The following is a 21,723-nucleotide window of genomic DNA, read 5'->3' as shown; positions in this document are numbered from 1 at the left end:
AAGCAATTCAATTATTACCTACACTTCAGTTACACTTCAGTTACACTTTGGCTGCCTTAGTGAATGTTTATGAGACAAATAACTGTGCTTAGCTATTTTGTATAATATAATACGATATGATATAATTTACAGTGAGGCAAATAAGTATTTGAACACCCTGTGATTTTGTAAGTTCTCCCACTTAGAAATCATGGAGGGTCTGAAATGTTCATCTTAGGAGCATGTCCACTGTGAGAGACATAATCTAAAAAAGAAATCTGGAAATCACATGGTATGATTTTTAAAATAATTTATTTGTATGTTACTCCTGCAAATAAGTATTTGAACACCTGGGGAAAATCAATGTTAATATTTGGTACAGTAGCCTTGGTTTGCAGTTACAGAGGTCAAACATTTCCTGTAGTTTTTCACCAGGTTTGCACACACTGCAGGAGGGATTTAGGCCCACTCCTCCACACAGATCTTTGAGATCAGTCAGGTTTCTGGGCTGTCACTGAGAAACACGGAGTTTGAGCTCCCTCCAAAGATTTTCTATTGGGTTTAGGTCTGGAGACTGGCTAGACCACTCCAGAACCTTGATATGCTTCTTACAGAGCCACTCCTTGGTTCTCCTGGCTGTGCTTCAGGTCACTGTCATGTTGGAAGACTCAGCCACGACCCATCTTCAGTGCTCTAACTGAGGGAAGGAGGTTGTTCCCCAAAATCTCGCATCACATGGCCCCGGTCATCCTCTCCTTAATACAGTGCAGTCGTCCGGTCCCATGTTTAAAAAAAAAAAAAAAAAGTTCTATTTTGGTCTCATCTGATCACATGACTTTCTCCCATGATCCTCAGGATCATCCAAATGGTCATTGGTCAAACTTAAGACGGGCCTGGACATGTGCTGGTTTAATCAGGGGAACCTTCTGTGCCGTGATTTTAAATCATGACGTCTTAGTGTATTACTCACAGTAACCATGGAAACGATGGTCCCAGCTCTTTTCAGGTCACTGACCAGCTCCTCCCGTGTAGTTCTGGGTTGATTCCTCATCTTTCTTAGGATCATTGACTCCATGAGGTGAGATCTCACATGGAGCCCCAGTCTGAGGGAGACTGACTCATGTTTAGCTAATTCCATTTTCTAATAATTGCTTGAACAGTGGATCTTTTTTCACCAAGCTGCTTGGCCATTGCCCCTTTGCCCTGTCCAGCCTTGTGGAGGTCTACAGTTTTGTCTCTTGTGCATTTTGACAGTTGTTTGGTCTTGTCCATGTCAGTAGTCAGAGTCTTACTGATTGTCTGGGGTGGACAGGTGTCTTTATGCAGCTAACGACCTCAAACAGGAGCTTCTAATTTAGGAGAATAAGTGGAGTGGAGGTGGACTTTTTAAAGGTGGAGTAACAGGTCTTTGAGGGGCAGAGTTCTATCTGATAGACAGGTGTTCAAATACTTATTTGCAGCAGTAACATACAAATAAATTATTTTAAAAATCATACAATGTGATTTCCAGATTTTTTTTTAGATTATGTCTCTCACAGTGAACATGGACCTAAGATGAACATTTCAGACCCTCCATGATTTCTAATTGGGAGAACTTTCAAAATCACAGGGTGTTGAAATACGTCTGCCTCACTGTATATAACATAATATAATATGATATAATATAATATAATATAATATAACATAATATAATATGATATAATATAATATAATATAATATAATATAATATAATATAATATAATATAATATAGCATAATAAATATAGTTGATTATTGTCCTGAGGTCATGTGATAAGGACTGTGATCTCAGCTGTGAGACTCATTGATAAATGACAAGACAAATACATGATACTCCAATCTATCTAATAACAAACAAAACAAGACAAGAACTACTGTTAGGAATGATGTCATGTTACCCAAACACAGTGTGTGTATAAAACTCATTGTGTAAGTGTAAACATGAAGTCTCTGCATGTGAATGTCAACACACACTAGAAGTTTTGTTTAAGTATTTGATTAAGCGTCGGCTCCAGTCAAATGAAGCTCGAGGCAGTTCTAGGGGCGAATTTGGAGCTAAGTCGCATATAAGGAATTCCGCCAACAAGAATTATAATAACCAAAGAGCCAATCTGGAGCGAGGCTGTTGAAGGTAACGCCCCCTCCCGCCCGCACTGCTGGTTTAGCAGGGAGTGGGCGCTTAGCAACACTGTCAACCAAATCTATTGCTAACGCTAGCAGCAGCGACCTCGGGAAAAGACGGCACCTGATTTGTCTGTTATTAATGTTTATAATTTTAAAACCAAAATGATGAGGCTCAATGCAGCAGTTATAGAGAGAGAGGACAGTTTTCTAATGTAAAGTGACCTGGAGCCGCCCAGGAGTGCGCCCAGGAGTGCGCCCAGGAGTGCGCCCAGGAGTGCGCCCAGGAGTGCGCCCAGGAGCACTGGCGTGGGGGGTTAGCTATGTCCATTTATATATACAATGAGTATGAGCAGGACACAAGCTTTTAGTGCAATAAACAAAACCACAATGAAAAAAAACATGCCTTTATTATAGTGTATTTTTTAGCTAAAATGTTACATACTGAAGCTTTAATTACTTTCACCTTTCACGGTTTGAAAATCGGGAACTGTAATTAAGAATATTCCTGAGATTGAAAGTAATACTTAAAGTGTCAGGGCTGACTTCCTCATAGTTTGATGTTTCCTGAGATTATGGAGTTGTACATTTCAGTTGTCATGGTAACGTAGCTCTTCTCCCGATCGTCCAGGACAAAAAGAGGATCCTGGATTTGTCCCGGATCAAAACCCTGCTCCACCAACTTTACCTTCATCTGTTTGAATGTCCCAGTCACCTCCACAGCCCCCTGAGAGGAGAATAACTGTTTAGTACAAGACAGGCCTATATGTGCAGGCTACAAAAGTATACTAGTAATGGCAGTGGTACATGTAGTAGTAGCAGTAGTCGTGGTAGAACATAAATGTAGTAGGATTGCAAGTGAAAAGATTGCTTGGCCAGTTAAGACTGATAAGAAAAAATAAGAAATTGATTCTATGTATTGTATTGTTACTGTTGACCAAAATATGTATATTTTGTTAATCAATCTCACTACATTAACACATGTGTGAAACACTCATAAACTACATTTTTTTAACAGGTACTTAAATACTTAAGTAGATTTTTTCACCTGAAACTTTTACTTTTACTTGAATAACTTTTTGCCTCTGTATCTGTGCTTTTACTTAAGTAACAAAATTGAGAACTACCACTGTTTAAATCTTAATTAGTGACATAAAAAAGGGGCTGGTGCAGAGAGATCTGGGCGGCAGAGGCCTCGACGACTGGATCTGCGGACATGAAACCTGGCTCTGGGGACATGGAATCCTGGACGCCTCCCTAGGGAGGTGTTCTGGGCATGTCCCACCGGGAGGAGGTCCTGGGGAAGACCCAGGACACGCTGGAGGGACTATGTCTCTCGGCTGGCCTCGGAACGCCTTGGGGTCCCACTGGAGGAGCTGGAGGACGTGTCTGGGGTGAGGGACGTCTGGGAGTCCCTGCTTAAACAGCTGCCCCACAATCCGGCCACGTATTAGCGGAAGGAAATGGATGGATGGATAGTGACTTAACCTCCTAAGACCTGAGCTCATGACTTTATTAATTTCTCTTTGTTATTTGGACTGATTGGACCTGATCAGTGTAAAAACAAAGAACTATCTTTTTACATTATGTAGTTTCAGAAAAAAATGATGGAAAACAAACGTCCTCATATGTGGACGTTTTAATCATTTTGATAAAACATTTGAATAATGATTTGCAAAAACTATTAAGTGCCTTAACAGCAACATTTGTCCTGAAAGTAAAAAAAAAAAAAAAAAGAGAAACAACAATTGTGTCCCTTGGAACAATGTGTCAAGGAGCAGGAAGATATACGGCTTTACAAAAAAAAACAAAAAAAAAAAAAACATTCTGAACATTCTAAACTCTAAAAAATATTCTAAATTGAACATTTTTGCATTGCTGCTGTTCTTCTTCTTCTAAAAATTTGCATTGTGGCCTGTGTGTTGTCCACATATGAGGACGCCAGGTCTCAGGAGGATAAAGTAGTTTCAATATTACTGTTTATCATGATATGTCTCAGTGATATATCGAGCTTCAAAATGTGTTATCATGACTGTACATGCTTTTACAATATGATTCAATGTTTTCATATGAGCTCGACAGGTGCATTATGCAGTTAGACAGTTTGTGTCTAAACAAACATCGTGCCTTATGAGCACAGACTGTATAAAGAAGTGGACTAAGTGAGTGAGACGTAACATAACGTTCTGTTCCAGTCAAATGAAGCTCATCAAGGCTAGCAATTATAGGGGCCAATTTGGAGCCGAGTTTCATATTAGGAATTCTGACCCCGAGTATTTGCTCTGTTCTTCCATCTCAGAAGGTAAAAATCAGACTTGGAATTAAATATCAAAAAAATCCTCCTGTATGTTTTGTCATAATCTTGTGAATTTTTTATGTACTTAGATGCTATTTTAAGTCATTCGTGTGTCCCTAGGGGGGTGGGGGTGAAATGTCCCATATAGTGGTGTGGTGGACGGATCTTATTTAGTATTTGAATGAACTAGATCTGACTGAAAATTGGCCTAAAATTTCAAATTTTGACTCATTTTTTTCGAGTTAAATCTTAATAAATCAGACTTGGAATTAGATATCAAAAAATCCTCCTAGTGAAATGTTGATGTGTATATAGATGCTATTTTAAGGGGTCATTCTTATGTCCCTATGAGAAAACTGCTTTTGAATTTGCAGTGTCTCATATAGTGGTGTGGTGTGTTACCGTCTCAACACTAGATGGCAGCAATGTCCAAAAATACAACATGGTAATGATGTTTGTTTAATATTAATACTACTACTACTAATACTACTGCAACTACGATTACTACTAACACCCCCACCACGGCTACTACTTTTACTAGTTCCTTCTTTTATTTGCACATTTTATAGTTTTAATAGTAAATTGTAAAGATGTTTGTTTAATATTACTGTTACTAGTACTACTCCAACTCCTGCAACTACTATTACTACCACTACTACCGCTACTTTTACTATTCGCACATTTTATTAGTTAGTTTTATTAATTAGTTTAGCCATTGCACTTAACTATGACCTATGAGTTAATATAATTTACCTGTATCCGTAAGAAGCGGGGTCGGGCGTATGGCGGTAAGTATTTGGTCACATGACTGTACAGATCTCTTCCGTTAAATTGTGTGTCTTCTTGTAACGTGACCGCAGCCATCCCTGTTCTGCCCTCATGTCCTGAAACAGAATTTAAACACAATTAATTCACAGCAGAACATAAAATAATTCAAATATACATTCATATATTAATTGCCATAAAGTGATTTCATAATAATATTATTTCAAACTCGATTCTGATATTAAGGATCAGGATTAATACTGCAGTTATAACAAAAACACAGTATCAAGCATAAAACTGTTCAGAAAAAGTGCAATTTTTGTCATATTTATGGTATTTTTTTAGCAATACTTTACTAACGGAGCTGGTTAGAGGCAATATGACTCTGAGTTAACTAAGTCCAGCCCCAAAGGGAGGAGTTTTTTAGAGTGAAACTGCCCTTTCTTTGGGGCTGAATTTAGGTGAGACAATGCAGGTGAATAGGAACAATCTTAAATTTAGAGATATCAGTTTGAAACTTCTGCAGTTTGCTCACATAAATGTAAGAAAAAAAAATATTACAGGGTTTTCATCATGTAACGTTTTCGGACATTCAAACCAGAAACATGAAAAGAGCCAGGTTTGAATTTCTTGCTAGATTTGTTGTGATATTAGATCCCAAAAAATATACAGAGGGGATTTTGGATATCTTATTTAGTATTGAGTAAAGTAGATCTGTGGGGGGAGGCGAGGTCCCTATAACTCTATGGCTGTTGATTAAATTACATATTAAAACATCTATCAGTGCGAGGTTGATAGTTTTGTTGTTTCCATGTGAAAGTTTTTTAAATGGATGAATGCGTTTATTATTTTGGTCTTTGTGTTCTTGTTTTTACCAGGGACGCAGACTCCATAAACATTTGCTTCTTTGATACAGTCCCAGATCGTCAAAATGTCGGAAACTTCAGTGGTGGCCACATTTTCACCTTTCCACCTAAGACAGATAAAAAGTGGTTTTAGGACCAGATTTAATAAGCGTTAGCATGTGTGCAAAATGAAAAGCAGATGTGAAAATGGTGCAAAAATCAGGTGCAGTTTTGGTTTGTGTCTCTCAAAAGCTGCTCTCAAATTTAGCATATGAGACCTAATGAACGTGCAAAATATGAGGCAGGGAAAACCCAAATATGTCCTTTAGTGGGCGCTGTGTGATTTATAATGAGCAGGAGGGCAAAAACTGCATGAAAATTTAGGATGTTTGAAAAGCAGGTGCAAACTTCAAAACAGGCAACACTGCTGCTTTTTGTAGACCAGAGGAGCTTTAGTACAGATATAAACTGTATATATTCTTCTATATTCTATGTATATAATGCTCTAGCACTGTCCATTTACATAGTGAATGGCAGCAGCAGTAACAAAACACACTCTACCTGAGACGCCTTTCCTCAAAAGAGGAGTGTTAAACAGCTGCTGCCTGGTCCGTCAGACTGTAGGCTACATTACACAGCTGTTCTAATCTTTCTAGTCCTGAGAGAGCGTGGTCTATACAGGAGGCACTGGATCACAGCTCTGTGTGCACGCAGTGTGTCTTTATTTTTTCATGTCCAGTTATTATTCAACTTCAAATAATTCAGCGAGTAGACTTTAACCTGTCACAGGTGAGGCTACTCTTACATGTCCCCCCTGTGCCTCACATTCTGTTTTTATAAACCTGTTCAATGAAAGCCTTTATAACAGTAACTATAACAAACAGAAGTAGAAACTTAATATTTAATATTTTTGTGCTTCTAATTTCACAGTTCTCCGTCATATTCAATCTATCATCATAAATTTGTAGGTGACTGTGAGCTACTCTAATATCACTCCATCATATCAGGCTGTAATAGGAGCAGCAGCAGAGGCACGCTGCACACACTTAGATTAGCACCCGCTAAATGCTCTCATTTACATCACATAATACACGCTGTTTCCAAAAGTAAATCATGTCCAGCACAGCCACAAACTGCACAAGCTGTATTTCAGTACACTCACACCTGGACTGAGACGTCTGGTCCTTAACCTTTTGTTGGAGCGATGCTTCTAGAGCTCTGGGTGTGCTGTCATACCCCATGGAGCTTTTGCTTAATGTTAAACCAATGGAGACTGTGATGCTAAATATTAAAGTTAGCATTCATTCAAAAGTGTTTTGATACTACAGTGTGAGGAATGTATTTACCAGTAGTGACACAGCAACACTCTTTTGTTTTTTTTACACTGGTTTGGACATTTGGCACCTGTCAAATGGGGGTCATTGGTCACACATTTGATTTTATTACAATTATTCATTGATTGTATTTGTTTGACTGGTCATCGCTCATCCAAGTGGCTTCTTAGTTGAGGATGAGTGTTGAAACCATAGACTGTATAAAGAAGTGGACTAAGTGAGTGCGACGTCACCCACAGCGTTCGGCTCCAGTCAAATGAAGCTCATCAAGGTTAGCAATTATAGGGGCCAATTTGGAGCCAAGTTGCATATTAGGAATTACGACCATGAGTACCATAGCAACCAAAGAGCCAATCTGGAGAGAGGCTGTTGAAGGTAACAGGCACCCGCACCGCTGGTTTAGCAGGGGGCGGGCCCTTAGCAACACTGTCAATCAAACTTGTTGCTAAAGATAACAGGATTGACCTCAGGTAAAGAAGGCGCCTGATTTATCTGTTATTAATGCTCATATGTTGAGTTGTGGACACAATAGCAAAATCCTAGGATCATGTAGAACGGGTTAATACGAACATTTTAAGACCAAAATGATGAACCTGACAGCAGCAGTTACAGAGTTATGGGTGAAAATTTTCCAATGTAAAGTGAATTGGAGTGAACAGAGCCACAAGCGCACCCATGATCACTTTCTATTTGGAACACGATGGCTCGCAGATTACCGTATTTTCTGGACTATAAGTCGCACTTTTTTCATAGTTTGGCCAGGGGTACGACTTATACTCAGATGTGACTTATGTGAAATTACTCAAATATATAATTTCACATCTTCGTTATTGTCACACTGACAACCGTTCAGGGGCACTCTAGGCTTGTTTACCAGTATCTACTACTCCTGTACCAATGAAAATTAAACATTTCAGCATTACGGAAATTTAAAAGACATCTGAGAAAGACTGAACAAAAATGCCCCCTAAAAGAAAATCGTATTCTGCTGAGGCTGATGTCATCCATGCGCAAGTGGAAGTGGCGCTTCATCTACCGCTTAAGTTTTTATACTTTGGTTATCTGAATAGCTGTTAATATCTTACCTTCAGTTCTGTCTGTGCTTCTTGTAGCTGAATAAATATAAATGTGTTACGTTAGCATGCTGTACTGATATTCAGCCTGTTGTTCTCCATTTTCCTGTTATTATTATAACTTGTCTTTAAAGATAAAATGTCTGTTCTTCGTCTCGGATTTTGTTAAATAAATTTCCCACAAAAGGCGACTTATAGTCCAGTGCGACTTATATGTTTTTTCTTCATTATTATGCCTTTTTTGGCTGGTGTGACTTATACTCCGGTGCAACTTATAGTCCAGAGAATACAATACTACGTCCATTTATACATACAGTCTATGGGTGAAACTAATTCACTCTTGAAAACTTTGGTCGAGTTGACAGCATTCAATTTTCGTTTGCAATAGACCTCACCTGGAGAACTCCATGTAGAAGCTTCCACCCTACCTGAACGTGTCCCCAACTCGATCCTGGAAGTAGATGAAGTTATCCTGGTCGATCCTCATGAGGTCACCGCTGTTAAAGTAAAGATCTCCTTTTCTCAGGACGTTCCGCACGCGCTTCCTCTCTGTTTGCTCCTCATTCTGAGCATAACCCTCAAACGGCGCGATATCTGTGATCTTAGACACCAGGAGGCCCGTCTCACCTGCGAGCAGAGAGAAGATCAGTCCAACAGTCGACTTAATTCCAAATGGGCATAATTATAAATCTTTACATGCACTGCTCCGTAATTACACTGAGCTTGAGTTGGAAACACTTATCTTAAAGGAATACTACGCTTTCACAATGTTAGTCTTAAACCATCAAGAAAAAAAAACAGAAAAAGATCCTAAATGGTCATAAAGTGTCAGTCAGTAAAGGGGCTAGAATTTTCCAACATGGACAAAAGCTTATAAATATTATCTTAACCTAAATACGAAGAGTTGTCAATTCCACTATAATCTTTTGGCCCGACCAGCCAGTCCCTTCTACATTCACTTCGAATCCAGAAGAATCAGGAATGGGACCAACCACTGTCCAAACTTGGGACGATCCAACCACAGCCACTAATGTTTCTAGTTTTTCTGATAGCAAATATGAATGATTTATCCATTAATTTGTTTTAATTGTTTTTCAAGAAAATTAAACACTAAAGATTTTTTTAAAAGTCACCTTTGGGGGCCGGCACGCAGAGTCCATCATGACGTCGGACTGGCTCATCGCGCTCTGTGTCGTACTTAATGAGCACAAAAGGGAACAACGTCTGGTGAAGGAAACAAAGATGAGTTAGACACACATAACTAGGAATCTTGGACAACAAAAAATCATAACGGTCAATGGGTTTCAGAGTGTCATAGCAACACACAATCAAAATGGGTACGTGGGTTACAATACTTAATTCACCCACTGCATTTAACCCATCCTTCAGTGCCCCTTGTTGTGGAATTTATGGGTCCTAGAGCTGTAAAGAGAGGTAAAAGACTGTGGTAGGAAAAGTTTGGTTACCTGGTGACTGCACGTTAGTATCATTATTAAAGTCTGACTATGACTGTGACAGATTTCACATTTTGCTTTTACTATGGTTCAGACCTGGACGTCTTCCACACAAAGAGGTTTAAGACCAGAGCAGACATTAGCAGAAGAGTTGACCAAGAAAAGTGATTAAGTTAAACAAATTCTGGTTCATCTTATCTTTCGTTAATTTATTTAATCAATCCTTTTTCAGATCAAAGTTTAATTTGTTTTCATACCTGACAGTTTGGACTGCTTACTAGCGCTCTACGTGATGTTACTGTGACGTGTCCGTTCAGCTGATTTAAACAGGTTTTTGCACTTGTCTTTCTACCAGTGGAAGCGGGACAACAGCGCCGTCAGCAAACATCATTAGGACAAAGGACACAAAACATCATCGCTGGATTAAGGAGGCAATTGAAATGCAGAAACTTGCCCGTGGGACTTTTAAACCGGGACGAGGGGGCCTTTTTACTCTCACGCAGCTGGGATACTATCAAAACCTGTTAAAATCAGCTGACCTCCACACATCACAGCAACATCACGTAACCACTCTGAGGAAGAGCGCTATGAAAACAAACTAAACCTCGGTCGGAAAAAGTAATCTATTAAAATAAATTCAGGAATAGCTGGATGACACCACAGCTAACCACAACGAAATAACAATAAACTGGAGGTGTCCTTGCAGGGGATGCAAAGTTCCATAACGACTCACAATAACTCAACCTGAACTGGAGGATTTTACTTATTGTGCTTGTTTTTGCGTTGATGGGAGAATTTGGAGGAAGTGCCCAGAGGAAACCCATCCAGACACAGGAAGAACATGCAAACTCACACACTGAGACGCCTGACCAAACAATGGCTTTTAACCAAACAAGCCTGCCTATATGAATGCATGAAAATCGAAGTGTAAATATGTAAATAGAGTATGGATGTGGTGACTGATTTGAAGTGTGATATATTGCTAGTAAGTAAATCCAGACTATAAAAGATAATATTGAAACTCGCTTATTCCACTGACATAATAACCCAAAAATCCCCCAAAACTATTCTAAAGTTACAATATTTATTTTTTTAAACAGAATGAAACACGTTGGTACTTAGTTTGCATCTGTAATGAGTCATAGAAATGATTAATTAAACCTTCCACAGCTCATATCTTATCATAGAGCCAAAAAATAACCCTGAATTTCCATTAGCGCAAAGAAAAAGTACCCAAGATAAATACTGAGCCAAAAAAATATTGTTCCAGCTAACATATATTGAACGATAAGTTGATATAGTAATTATCATGACAAGCCTAACTATAGTTTTACTTATTGTTTTTTTATTTTTTTTATTTTACAATGTCCCTGATAAATAAGCAAAAAGACTAAACTAAAGAAAACTACAGAAAAGCCCAGATTGTGAGCCCACTGGTGTGTAAACTTCCAGTGTATTTTGAGCATTTTTGACCAATCAAATATAAAAGTCTAAATATTAAACAAATGAACAGTTTGACAGATGCTCAGGTGAAGTCTGTGAATGATTTATAGATGTAAAAAAAACATGCAGGAGGCTTCCAGATTCCCACCTGGCATGCAACAAGTCGGGCAAAATTTAACCAAAGTAATTTCTGACGCATTTGTGACGTATTTTTAAGTGTGAATGAAGAAAAATACAACTCCAGGTATGTCTTTGATGGGGGAAAGCTTAAAAAAGTACATTTTGAATAGCAAGTGTGGTTTTAAACAAATGAACCATGTGGGGAAAAAAATCTGTTTTTATGAGTCTTACCGAATGGATGAAGTTGACTCGTCCAATGGCTCCGATTTTCCCAGCGTAATTCACAAATCCCACATTTCCTTCAGTAGAGGCGTAAAACTCCCGGATCTGAATGTCCCCAAACCGATGGATGAACTCCCTCCACACCTCAGCCCGGACGCCGTTCCCAATCGCCAGGCGTACTTTGTGTTCCCTGTCATTTTCTCTCTGTGATTTCAAAATAATTAAGTTTAAATTAAAACTTACACTTGAAAATTTGAAGATTTGCTGAGAAATCGAAATACAGTTACAATAAAAAACATGTAACAGAGGAGGTGGGACTAGTTAAATTTGTATTAAAGAGATCAACAGCTTAGAGTTATTGATTAAATAAGACAAAAAACATTCAAATATTCACAAATTATTTCAAAATATTTGCTATAAGAAACACAAAGGTTCAAATGATTTCAACTTATCAACATAAAGTTTTAAGCTGTAATGAGGTTCATCTGGTGTTGAGGTTTTGGCATCATCGTTCTACTGGTGAAGGCAGGACGACAGCGCCATCTGCAGTCCGAATTCTTCATTGCAGCATCCCCGGCGTGTGAGAGCGAAAAGGCTCCCTCGTCCCGGTTTAACGTCCCGTGGGCACGTTGCTGTATTCCAATTGGGATACTGTCCTGAAGAAGTGGGACTGCAGATAGAGCTGTCGTCCTGTCTCCACTGGTTGGAAAACAGAACCAAAAACTGTTAAAATCAGCATCACGTGACAACTCTGAGGAAAAGCGCTAGGGAGCATTTCAAACTGTCAGGTATAAAAGCAAACTAAACCTCGGTCTGAAAAAAGAATCAATTAAAACTTAGAGCTTATATTTTAATAATGTGTTGTATGTTGGCTATATTGTATATTTATTTTTTATATTTTTTTATTGTTGTATTTACTTTTTATTATTTTTACTCGACTGAAAACCTTCACTTTTCAGGAAAATACGTTCATCTATCTCCCCCCCCACTCCACAACAGAGTCACGCAGTTTGACATTCACAGTATAGACTTTTGGTGCTACGAGGCATGGAACAATTTTAATATTATCAATAGGTTCCATATTTAAACTGTTATATCCAATTCAAGCTTATTTATATTAAAACAACTTCAGCTGCCCAAAGTGCTTCACATAAAAGTCAGAAAAAACATATACGGATAACACGATACATAGGAAAAAAAACCAATAAAAGTGAAAACAACACTGGTCTACAAGAGATCATCAGGAAGAAGTAGTGATATAATCGATTATCTTTGTTGTCATCATGATTATAAAAAAAAGATTATTGTCTACTCTTTTTATCATAATAAACGATATTACTGTTTATCGACCCCGCCCCAGCTACGAGTGTGAGCGCTGAGAAGATATATAATCATTCAACAATATTCAGTTAAATCGTTTGTGGTTTGTTCAGATTTTTTGGGGTTTTTTTTTGTTTTGGTCCTTGCATCAGACTCAGGTTTACAGCGGCGCAAAAGGGGCACACTGCAACTCATTTAAAACTGTTGGAAAGAAAAAAAAGGAACCTCAGTAAATGATTTATTTTTTCTCTTCTTTCTCTATTTTCCACCCTTTCTCTTTTTATTTCTTTAGTTTTCTTTTTCTGTTTATTACTTACCTTACCCATACACACACACACACACACACACACACTTACACTCCCATAACAGAAGAACAGATGCCATGCTTACTGTCTCATCCCCCCTTCAAACCTGCATGTATCCACTTTCTGTTCCCTCAAGTCAATTTGTCTAATGTCTTTTATTGTCCTATGTCACAATAAAAAAATATATATTAGTAAATCAATAAAGCCGTTTGCACCTATTTAAGAAATAATGAAACGTGAGTATGAGCATTGTGTTTGCATCCCTACTGTAAAATCAAATATAAGATCACATGATGCATAAGGCTAATGATGAGAGAGGCTTTTAGCTTTTTGCTTCATAAAAATGGAAAACACTCCAAGGAAAAGCAAAACTAGATACGCTGGTGACACAATCGCAATTTAATAATCTGATCATGTTTCTTACACACACGCGCTTGTGTTTTTAATGTTTTATATGGACTAGTATACTCGTTTGTTTGGGGGTTTTTTGTATTTATTTTAAAAAGGGAGCACGTGAAAAAGAGAGCCCAAGTGATCTCGTTGGGTTCCCCTGTGTAAATAAAGTCAAAAAAGTAGAAAGAAAGAAATGCACCCTCAATTGGTTTGGTCTGGACAAGAGCCAGTCACGTGACCTAAATCATGTGACTTACTCCCTATTTAAAGTGCTGCCTGTTCATATGCGCTGTATTCGTTGGTGTTTTTGTAATAAGTTCTTATAGCTAAGACCAGTCATACCTGGGTTGTGTCTCTTTTCATTAATTGCGATACCCACCATCCCAAAGAGCGCCCTGCAGGTTACACACTCCTGGCCTCCTTCTAATAAATATTCAACAATTCACAATATGGTGACACAAAAATAATGAAATCCTGAGGTTTCTTTCAATCCCTTTTTAAGAAATTCCAATTCCTCACCTGTTTGAAAAAGTAGTTGTTATGTCATGATTACTTTTTTTTTGTTCTTACTCTTATATAGTTACCTGAAAACACTGATTAACACTGTACTGCACTGTATTACTTTATACAGTAATAATACAGTGTATTCTTGAAATCAAATGTGATCATGTGGTTTTCTGACCCACACAGGGCAGCGTTTCAGTTACTTGATATGGTAAAGTAAAGTAAAGGCCAGCATCTATTCCTAGTGCAGACTAGATAGCAGCAGTTATGTGACACTGCCCCTCATGTGATGCAACCCGACACTTTGAATGGCCATACACGTAAACTCTGTATTTACAAAGGAACAGGGTATTTTTCTATTAATTCTTTCACCTGTGAGCATGTTCTTGTATTTGAATGTTTGGACGGACTTGCGTATCTCTCAGTACAATTTAATTTGTAGATTTTAGTTTCAGAAGAAACTATGACGCACAAGTCAGGAACATGATAGTTGTGATTTAACGATTTCTATTTCGGGTAAACCAGGTGTGGCGGCCGCGCAGCGGGAATGTACTGATTTGGAGCGTTATGTGGTTCAATGGGACTGCGGTCCACGGCAGCTGTCTCCAGCAGAGATACAGTGAAAGAAGAGGAGTCCCAGAGCACACTGTACAAAATGACTGACATGGAGACAGGTTCACGGTAAAAATCTACATTTTTAAACAGGAACTTAACGTAAAATTCATTTTGGAAAAATAAATTTAATTTAAAAAAGGGAAAGATCCAAATTCAGATTTTTTTTTTTCTTTATTTGTTATTAAAAAAATCTGGCTTTAAACTTTATACTTTGCCTGTAATGTTCCACAGTATGGCATTAAACTTATCTAACGTTCAGATCTGACCTGTGACTCTGTCTGGCAGCTTCACCTGCTTGTTCCTATAGAGATGGAGAAGTTAAATCCCACATTGGTGTGGAAAGTTGACCTTAAAAAGAGCAAAGTTCAAAGCCGTCAGAGCACAGGCTCCTTTTCAGTTACTCATCACAGAAAGCATTTTTAACCTCTGTTGTGTGGCCCTACACGCCACCTATAGGGAGATATGTATTACTGCATCAAATTAAAACAGTTAATTGTACTGAATTTATATGTGATATTAACAATTTTAGAAATGTGTCTGACCATGTTTGAGATAAAGCTGAAGGGATATGTGGGGCCGCTGCTCTCTAGGCACAAGCACACGTTTAACTGCTTTGGAAAAAAACTAACGAATTATGAACGTGTTAAAAATAAACCCTCGGCCTTTTCAGCAGGTCTCAAACAGTAATAAAAAATATTTTTCCTGTTCAAAAATGTAGTGCAGTAGAAAGTACACATACCTGCTCTCAAGTGTGAAGTAAAATCTGCTTAAGTAAAGTGCAGATACCTACAATTTTTTACTTAAGTACAGTACTTTACTACTCTTACCTCGTAACCTTCCACCATTGCATATGTGTATACTGTGTTACCTTGGGCGTGCTGCAGAGGTAGCGCATCACTTCTCCAATGTACTGAATCACTGTCACATTGTGTTTTCTGCAGTCGTCCCAGAACTGAGAGGCTGAAAACTTCCTCCGCAGAACTATAGTCGACCCTGAAGACAAAGACGAGGGCACGTTTTTTTGGCTTTCACTGTTTACTGGATAGACTTTAAAGCCACAGGCACAGAGTGACAGCCACACCTCCGTCTGGATAGGCCAGGCTATGACCAAAGGAGCAGCTTACCCTTACTGAGCTCCTTAGAAAAGCACAGAATGATACTCGTACGTTTTCTGTTTCACATTTATTTACAAGGAGAATATATCAGGATTCAGCCCCTTTTTCAAACAGTTCAGTCATAAGCATACAGGTCAGGTGAGTAATCAATATAGACATTAACCAAAGACGTAAAGTGAAATGGTGCGGTCAATTCTTTACGTGGTGTATTTAAAGGTGCACTGTGTAACATTTCTTCTTCTCTTCTCTTTAGGGTAAGATACACTCTATTGTTCGTATAGGGAATTTGGTCCTCTGCATTTGACCCATCCTTCAGTGCTGCTCCAGAACTTGGTCAGAACTATACCTTAGACTTATCAATATCGCATTTGTTTAACTGCAAAGACCATATCTTCAAAACACAAAACCTACCTCATGACTACGAACAAACTTGGACATTATATTGATGGAAATTCTCAGCTTTTCATCGACAAATGGAAGAAGCCACTGGAAGCAGACGGACTTAAGTGTCAGATGGACTCACGTGGACAGCCATTTTGGACTTGAGTTACCGCAAATGTTTCTGGACCTTGGTTTGTCAAATATCAATGTCTTTCAGACCAGCCTGTATTGTTTTGTTTGGTTTGTTTGGTATGTATTGTATGACATGCTCCTCTACAGATACATAGGTTTAATGTCGTTCTATGGGAAATGCCAGGCAACGATAACACACATCGTCCAACAGAAAAGTCACCTTGATAATGTGAAGGAAATGTTCTTATCCCATGTCTCTATCTAAATGCATTTGATCTGTGTCAGTCTGTCTGCCCATTCTCCAGGAAATCCTTTGTTATTTTTAACTCTCAACATGTGACTGTGAACAAATGTAACCCTGCTTTTGTAATAAACCTTTTTTGCATTTCATAACTCCTCAGGCTTCGCAAATTGGTTATTATTCATCAAGAGATACAGTAATTTCCCACAACATTAACTTTGAACTAACATTACTTTTAGCTATCCTTGATACTAAGAGCAGAACCACAAACTTTGGCCTAAATAATAAAATACTTGTGTGAAAGTAGGTAAGCTGGTAGGTCGATTGCAGTCCAGATTACTCCAGATTTGACAAAGGACTTTTCATTCAAAATCCGGCAGCTCATTTACAGATTTATTATTAAAGGTCCAATATTACACAAAAACAGAGTCTTGTGAGGTTTAAGCCATGTTATAATGATGTTACCTCCTGAAAAACATACCTAGAGTTGTGTTTTGTTTCATTCACACATGTTTGAGTAAGCCTGGTTTATTAGTCTGTACATCTCTAAAGCTCAAAATGCTCTGGTCCACTTTGTGATGTCATGAAGTGGTAGTTTTCAAGTTAGCAGCTACATTTTGCATTTAGTTCAGTAGAGATTGACAATTGCAGGGCTGAAATTATCAAAATGATTCTAGTGAAGGTGTGTCAAGTTTAAGAACACAGTGGAGCACTTTCTGTATTACCACATGATGACATCACAAGGTGGAACAGAGTGTTTTCAATTTGATAGAAGAACTCAGCCTAAATGTGCAGCGTTTGTGTGTTAAACATGTGAGAATGAAACAAAAACACAACTCAGGGTATGTTTTTTTCTAACTTAAATCTCACAAGAGTCAGTTTTGCATGATATAGCACTTTTAATACCAAGAAAAGTTATATAGAGCATCTTTAACTTGGAATTTTAAAGTAGATGTGTAATGTAAGAGTGAACATGCAAACCAGGTTCAGGACTAGGCATTTAAATCAAGACAGAATCCATTGCATTTAGATCAGTTGCATCCTCTGTCATGTTCTCTATCAACATGAGGAAAAATCATGTTGTTTTTCATGTTGTTTTCTTCCCTGTCCTAGTCTCACCTGTCTCTATGGACCCGATGAACCCGATGACGAACCCTGCGGTGTGGTACAGGGGCAGGTTCAGGTAGACCACATCTTCAGAAGAGACGCCGTTTGACGACAAAACCGCCAGAGCCGTTAAGAGGCGCGTTTGGTTCACCACCGCCGCCTTCGGGAGACCTACGAGAAACATAGAGTCTAGTATATTTACTTTTATCCATTTTAACAGCGTTCATTTACATCAAAAGTAAAATAGAACAGAAACAGAAATTGAAACTACTTAACACCTCTGACGCAAAATCAGTATTGCAGGATAATCCCAGGACAGTTTTTAAATAAACAGTATCATTAAAAGGCCTGAGCTGCAACAGGTAAATAGAGGAATGAACCAATATTTCGCCATAGAAGTCACTTATTCAACCCTCTACAGCTCAAATCTTAGCGTATTACAACAAAAACGCTCACAATCTCCCTACTTTTGCAATGAAAATGAGCCCCAAAATATACCGATTCACTTTCAGATACTGAGTTCTTTGACGGAACTTCACAGGTAAGACAGGATGGTCTCAAACCGAACGCTGTCTCCCAGATTCCAGAGGGTGTGATTGACAGGCGGATTAACCAATCAGAGAGACGCATGCTCCGTTCCGGTAAAAAGCAAATATATCGGGTTAGCGAGTAAAAAAAGAAAAGAAAAACAACAGAGAGGACAGTGAAAAGCACAGATTTTTGCAGAATGCATTTGACAAGTGATACAAATTAGAGGCTGCGGTTGGACTTTAACCCGCTCGCCGACACATTCCACGTAGCAAGTGATCATGGCCGCACTTCCGGCTCCATCCACTCTGGCTCTGTTCCCCCTCTCTCTGTAACTGCTGCTGTCAGACTTGTTATTTTGGTCTTAAAATGTTCGTATTAACCCGCTCTACATGATCCTGGTGTTTTTATTTCATTATTGTGTCCATAACTCAAGATATGAACATTAATAACAGACAAATTAGCTTCTTTATTCAGTCTATGCTTAGAATGAAGATTTTGGTTCGATTCCAGACCTGTCTAGATTTGAAAAGAACGCAGAAGGGACTGGCTGGTCTTGATCTTGTTATTTGTACAGACAAAGTGCACTGGCTACAACAAATGCGGCTACATATATATAGTTCTTCTTATACCTGTTGTCCCTGATGTGTAGATATAAACAGCAGGACTCTTGAATGTCACTTTTGAGCGGAGCGAGCGCGGGATAGGGGAGGCTGGCGCTGCATTCACTTTCTCTGTAAAACTCAAAATTCCCGGTGTGGGGCAGTGGTCGGTCATCAGGAGCACAGTGACGCCCTGTTGGGTCAGTGAAGGCAGCACGTCCTCCACGGCGTCTCTGAGCTCTGGAAACGAGAGTAGAGATTAGGTTCAGATGACATAACGACAAACAATTTTTCCGCATTTGTGATGGGCGCACAAGAGAATTAGTGATAGAAATGATTAGGTTCAACATTTGCGGATGCTTTTGGGGTATTTCTTATGAAAGCGAACAACATTTCCATTAAATCAAATCAGTGAGAGTGAGTAACAACCATAGACTGTATAAAGAAGTGGACAAAGAAGGCGCCTTATTTGTCTGTTATTAATGTTCATATCTTGATTTACAGACACATTAGTGAAATAAAAACATGTAGGGCGGGTTAATACGAACATTTTAAGACCAAAATGACGAGCCTGATGACAACAGTTACAGAGAGAGGGGCCACAGTTTTCCAATGTAAAGTGAATTGGAGCCCGTGCTCACTTCCTATAGCAGGTTAGCTATGTCCATTTATATATACCAGGGGCGTCAAACTCATTTTCACAAAGGGCCACATCAGCAAAATGGTTGTTCTCAAAGGGCCAGATGTAACTAACAGTAAGATAAATGTCACTAAATGTAACCAAACTTAATGTAATTTTTTTTTAAAAATCTTGTTAATTAACCGTTTCTATATTTATCGCTTATTCAAGTTTCAAATATTGCAGATGGATTTGCATAGAGATGAAAAAATGGCTTTAACACAGTCATACCTTTTCATTTCCTTTGTTGCGGGCCACATAAAATCACGTGGCGGGCCGCATTTGGCCCACGGGCCTTGAGTTTGACACATGTGATATATACAGTCTATGGTAAAAACGCATGACGCACAACCAAAATAAGAAAAATTTCAAGACATGCTTATATTTTTGTCTATTTTTTGAGTAAAAAGTTACACACTGTTCCTTTAAGAGTGCACATGTTGAATTCTCCACCTGTGCGCCATGTCCAGGACTACTTCACTACACATTTTACTGATTGCATAGTTTGTATAAGCCTAGATTTGCAACATTTTGAAGACTTTTCCCATGCAAAAACATACAGGTCGGTCATTTGCTTTAAACTCCTGGCCTATAGGATGATAATCACTATGGCAACGGTCTTTTAATTGCGCATCATTGTGGAACCCATCCTGGATACCTGGGGCCGCTATGAGCACAGAGGCCCCGCAGCAGCTGAAGCAGTGCAGGAGGCTTCTGGTTCGGATGTTGTGGTTGAGCAGCGCAGCGGGGGACCCCAGTTTAGCCAACGCCAGCCAAGTAAACAAGAAGGCGGGCTCGTTGGACATAAACAGCGCCACCGTGTCTCCAGCGCCATATCCGGGTTGGGACTGCAAAGCGTGCGCAAACTGGTTACTCCGCTGATCCGTCTGCGCGAACGTGTAGCGCTCATTCCCGAAAACAATGAAGAGTTTGTCCGGATGTGTCGCAGTTTGCTCCAAGAAACGATCCAAAGCGAAGAAGTTGGGTGTCCTCCTCCGACGGGACAGATACCTCAAGATAATTTGTAGTAACTCACAAAAATACTTGAGGTCCAGCCAGAAATAGGGGAAATATGTGTTTACAGCGAGTACTATGGTCAAAAGAGAAACTAAAAGTAAAATGGTGATGGTATAGATGTCCATCGTGCCAGGTAAAGCCAAATGGTCAAAAAATACGCACGAGAATGAGGAAAAGGGGGGTTTTGTTCCAGGGGCGGGACTTTGCCTTTATAAATCCTTCATTTGTTAAAGCAATAGTCTACTGACCTAACAAATACTTCTTCTGTTTTGGTCAGGAATTCCTAATGTCCCAGTGTTCAACGCCTGGGCCAGTGTGGATCAGATTTAAAGGTACATTTTTGATTGTTCCACAGCCTTAAACTAACATAACATGCGTTTCAATTTCATTTCAATTACATTTTAAATTAAAACAATGCAGGTGTGGAGACAGATCTGAGATTACCAAGCAAGACGGAACAAAAATGGGTTTCATGACCGAACCAAACGAACCAAAAATGATTCTAAAGATAAAATAAAACACTTTTTTTTTCTCCATTTCAGGCCTTCTACATCAAAACAGGGTGATTAGCTTTAAAAACACGGTGGAGCACAAGAGGAGGACCAACACTGTGCAGAAATGTATATGGTTTTAAAGAAAGTTATTCATTTTAGAGTTTAAAAACACAATTTTGCACAATATAGGACCTTATATAGAGAGTTTATGGTCGTGTAAGGCAGGGGTTTAGTAAAGTTTTAGCAGACGTGAGCTGAGGCCCTACCCAAAAAAGTACCACCCCTGTTCTTAGCCGGTTCATACCCTATAACCCTAACCCTACACGCCACCGATGTCAGTCCTATAGGTTTAGTTTTGCATATCGTCTCCATGATCAAACACAACAAGCATTTTATCACTTCTAAAATAATAAACGTGTGACATATGACACGTAGAAACCGGTTTAATACGGCACATGATCATTCTGCAATCAAAAACTTGCAGTAGCCATATAATCCTTTTCCTCCAGCTATTCCCGAGTCCAAAGATCATAATCCGGAGGAGAGACTTTGTGGACAGCGGTGGACATTGAAGACTCTCTGACCTTTGGCTGAGTCCACACTTCAGATAATCTCAGTGA

The 21,723-nt window shown here is 38.9% G+C and overlaps 1 protein-coding gene across 2 annotated transcripts; it reads right to left on the bottom strand.

Annotated features, from left to right (window-relative positions):
- Nucleotides 1-2,506: 2,506 nt before the first annotated feature.
- Nucleotides 2,507-20,771, bottom strand: zgc:158482 (uncharacterized protein LOC100009650 homolog). 2 transcript variants are annotated; one of them, XM_033984197.2, is made up of 10 exons: nt 20,251-20,771; nt 18,944-19,153; nt 17,796-17,954; nt 15,676-15,800; nt 11,680-11,874; nt 9,565-9,655; nt 8,860-9,058; nt 6,055-6,152; nt 5,168-5,298; nt 2,507-2,845 (listed from the first exon to the last, which is right to left on the bottom strand). In XM_033984197.2, exons 1-10 carry the CDS (start codon nt 20,732-20,734, stop codon nt 2,669-2,671), a joined length of 1,869 nt encoding a protein of 622 aa, XP_033840088.1. In that variant the 5' UTR covers nt 20,735-20,771; the 3' UTR covers nt 2,507-2,668. The 2 variants fall into 2 exon arrangements, with proteins under 2 accessions (XP_033840088.1, XP_055086967.1); XM_055230992.1 differs by having other exon boundaries at nt 17,796-17,972; nt 20,251-20,768.
- Nucleotides 20,772-21,723: the final 952 nt, after the last annotated feature.

This window comes from Periophthalmus magnuspinnatus, chromosome 3 (genome assembly GCF_009829125.3).
Source record: "Periophthalmus magnuspinnatus isolate fPerMag1 chromosome 3, fPerMag1.2.pri, whole genome shotgun sequence".
In the NCBI taxonomy this organism is placed as follows: Eukaryota; Metazoa; Chordata; class Actinopteri; order Gobiiformes; family Gobiidae; genus Periophthalmus; species Periophthalmus magnuspinnatus.
This window is presented reverse-complemented; position numbering and strand designations above follow the sequence as displayed.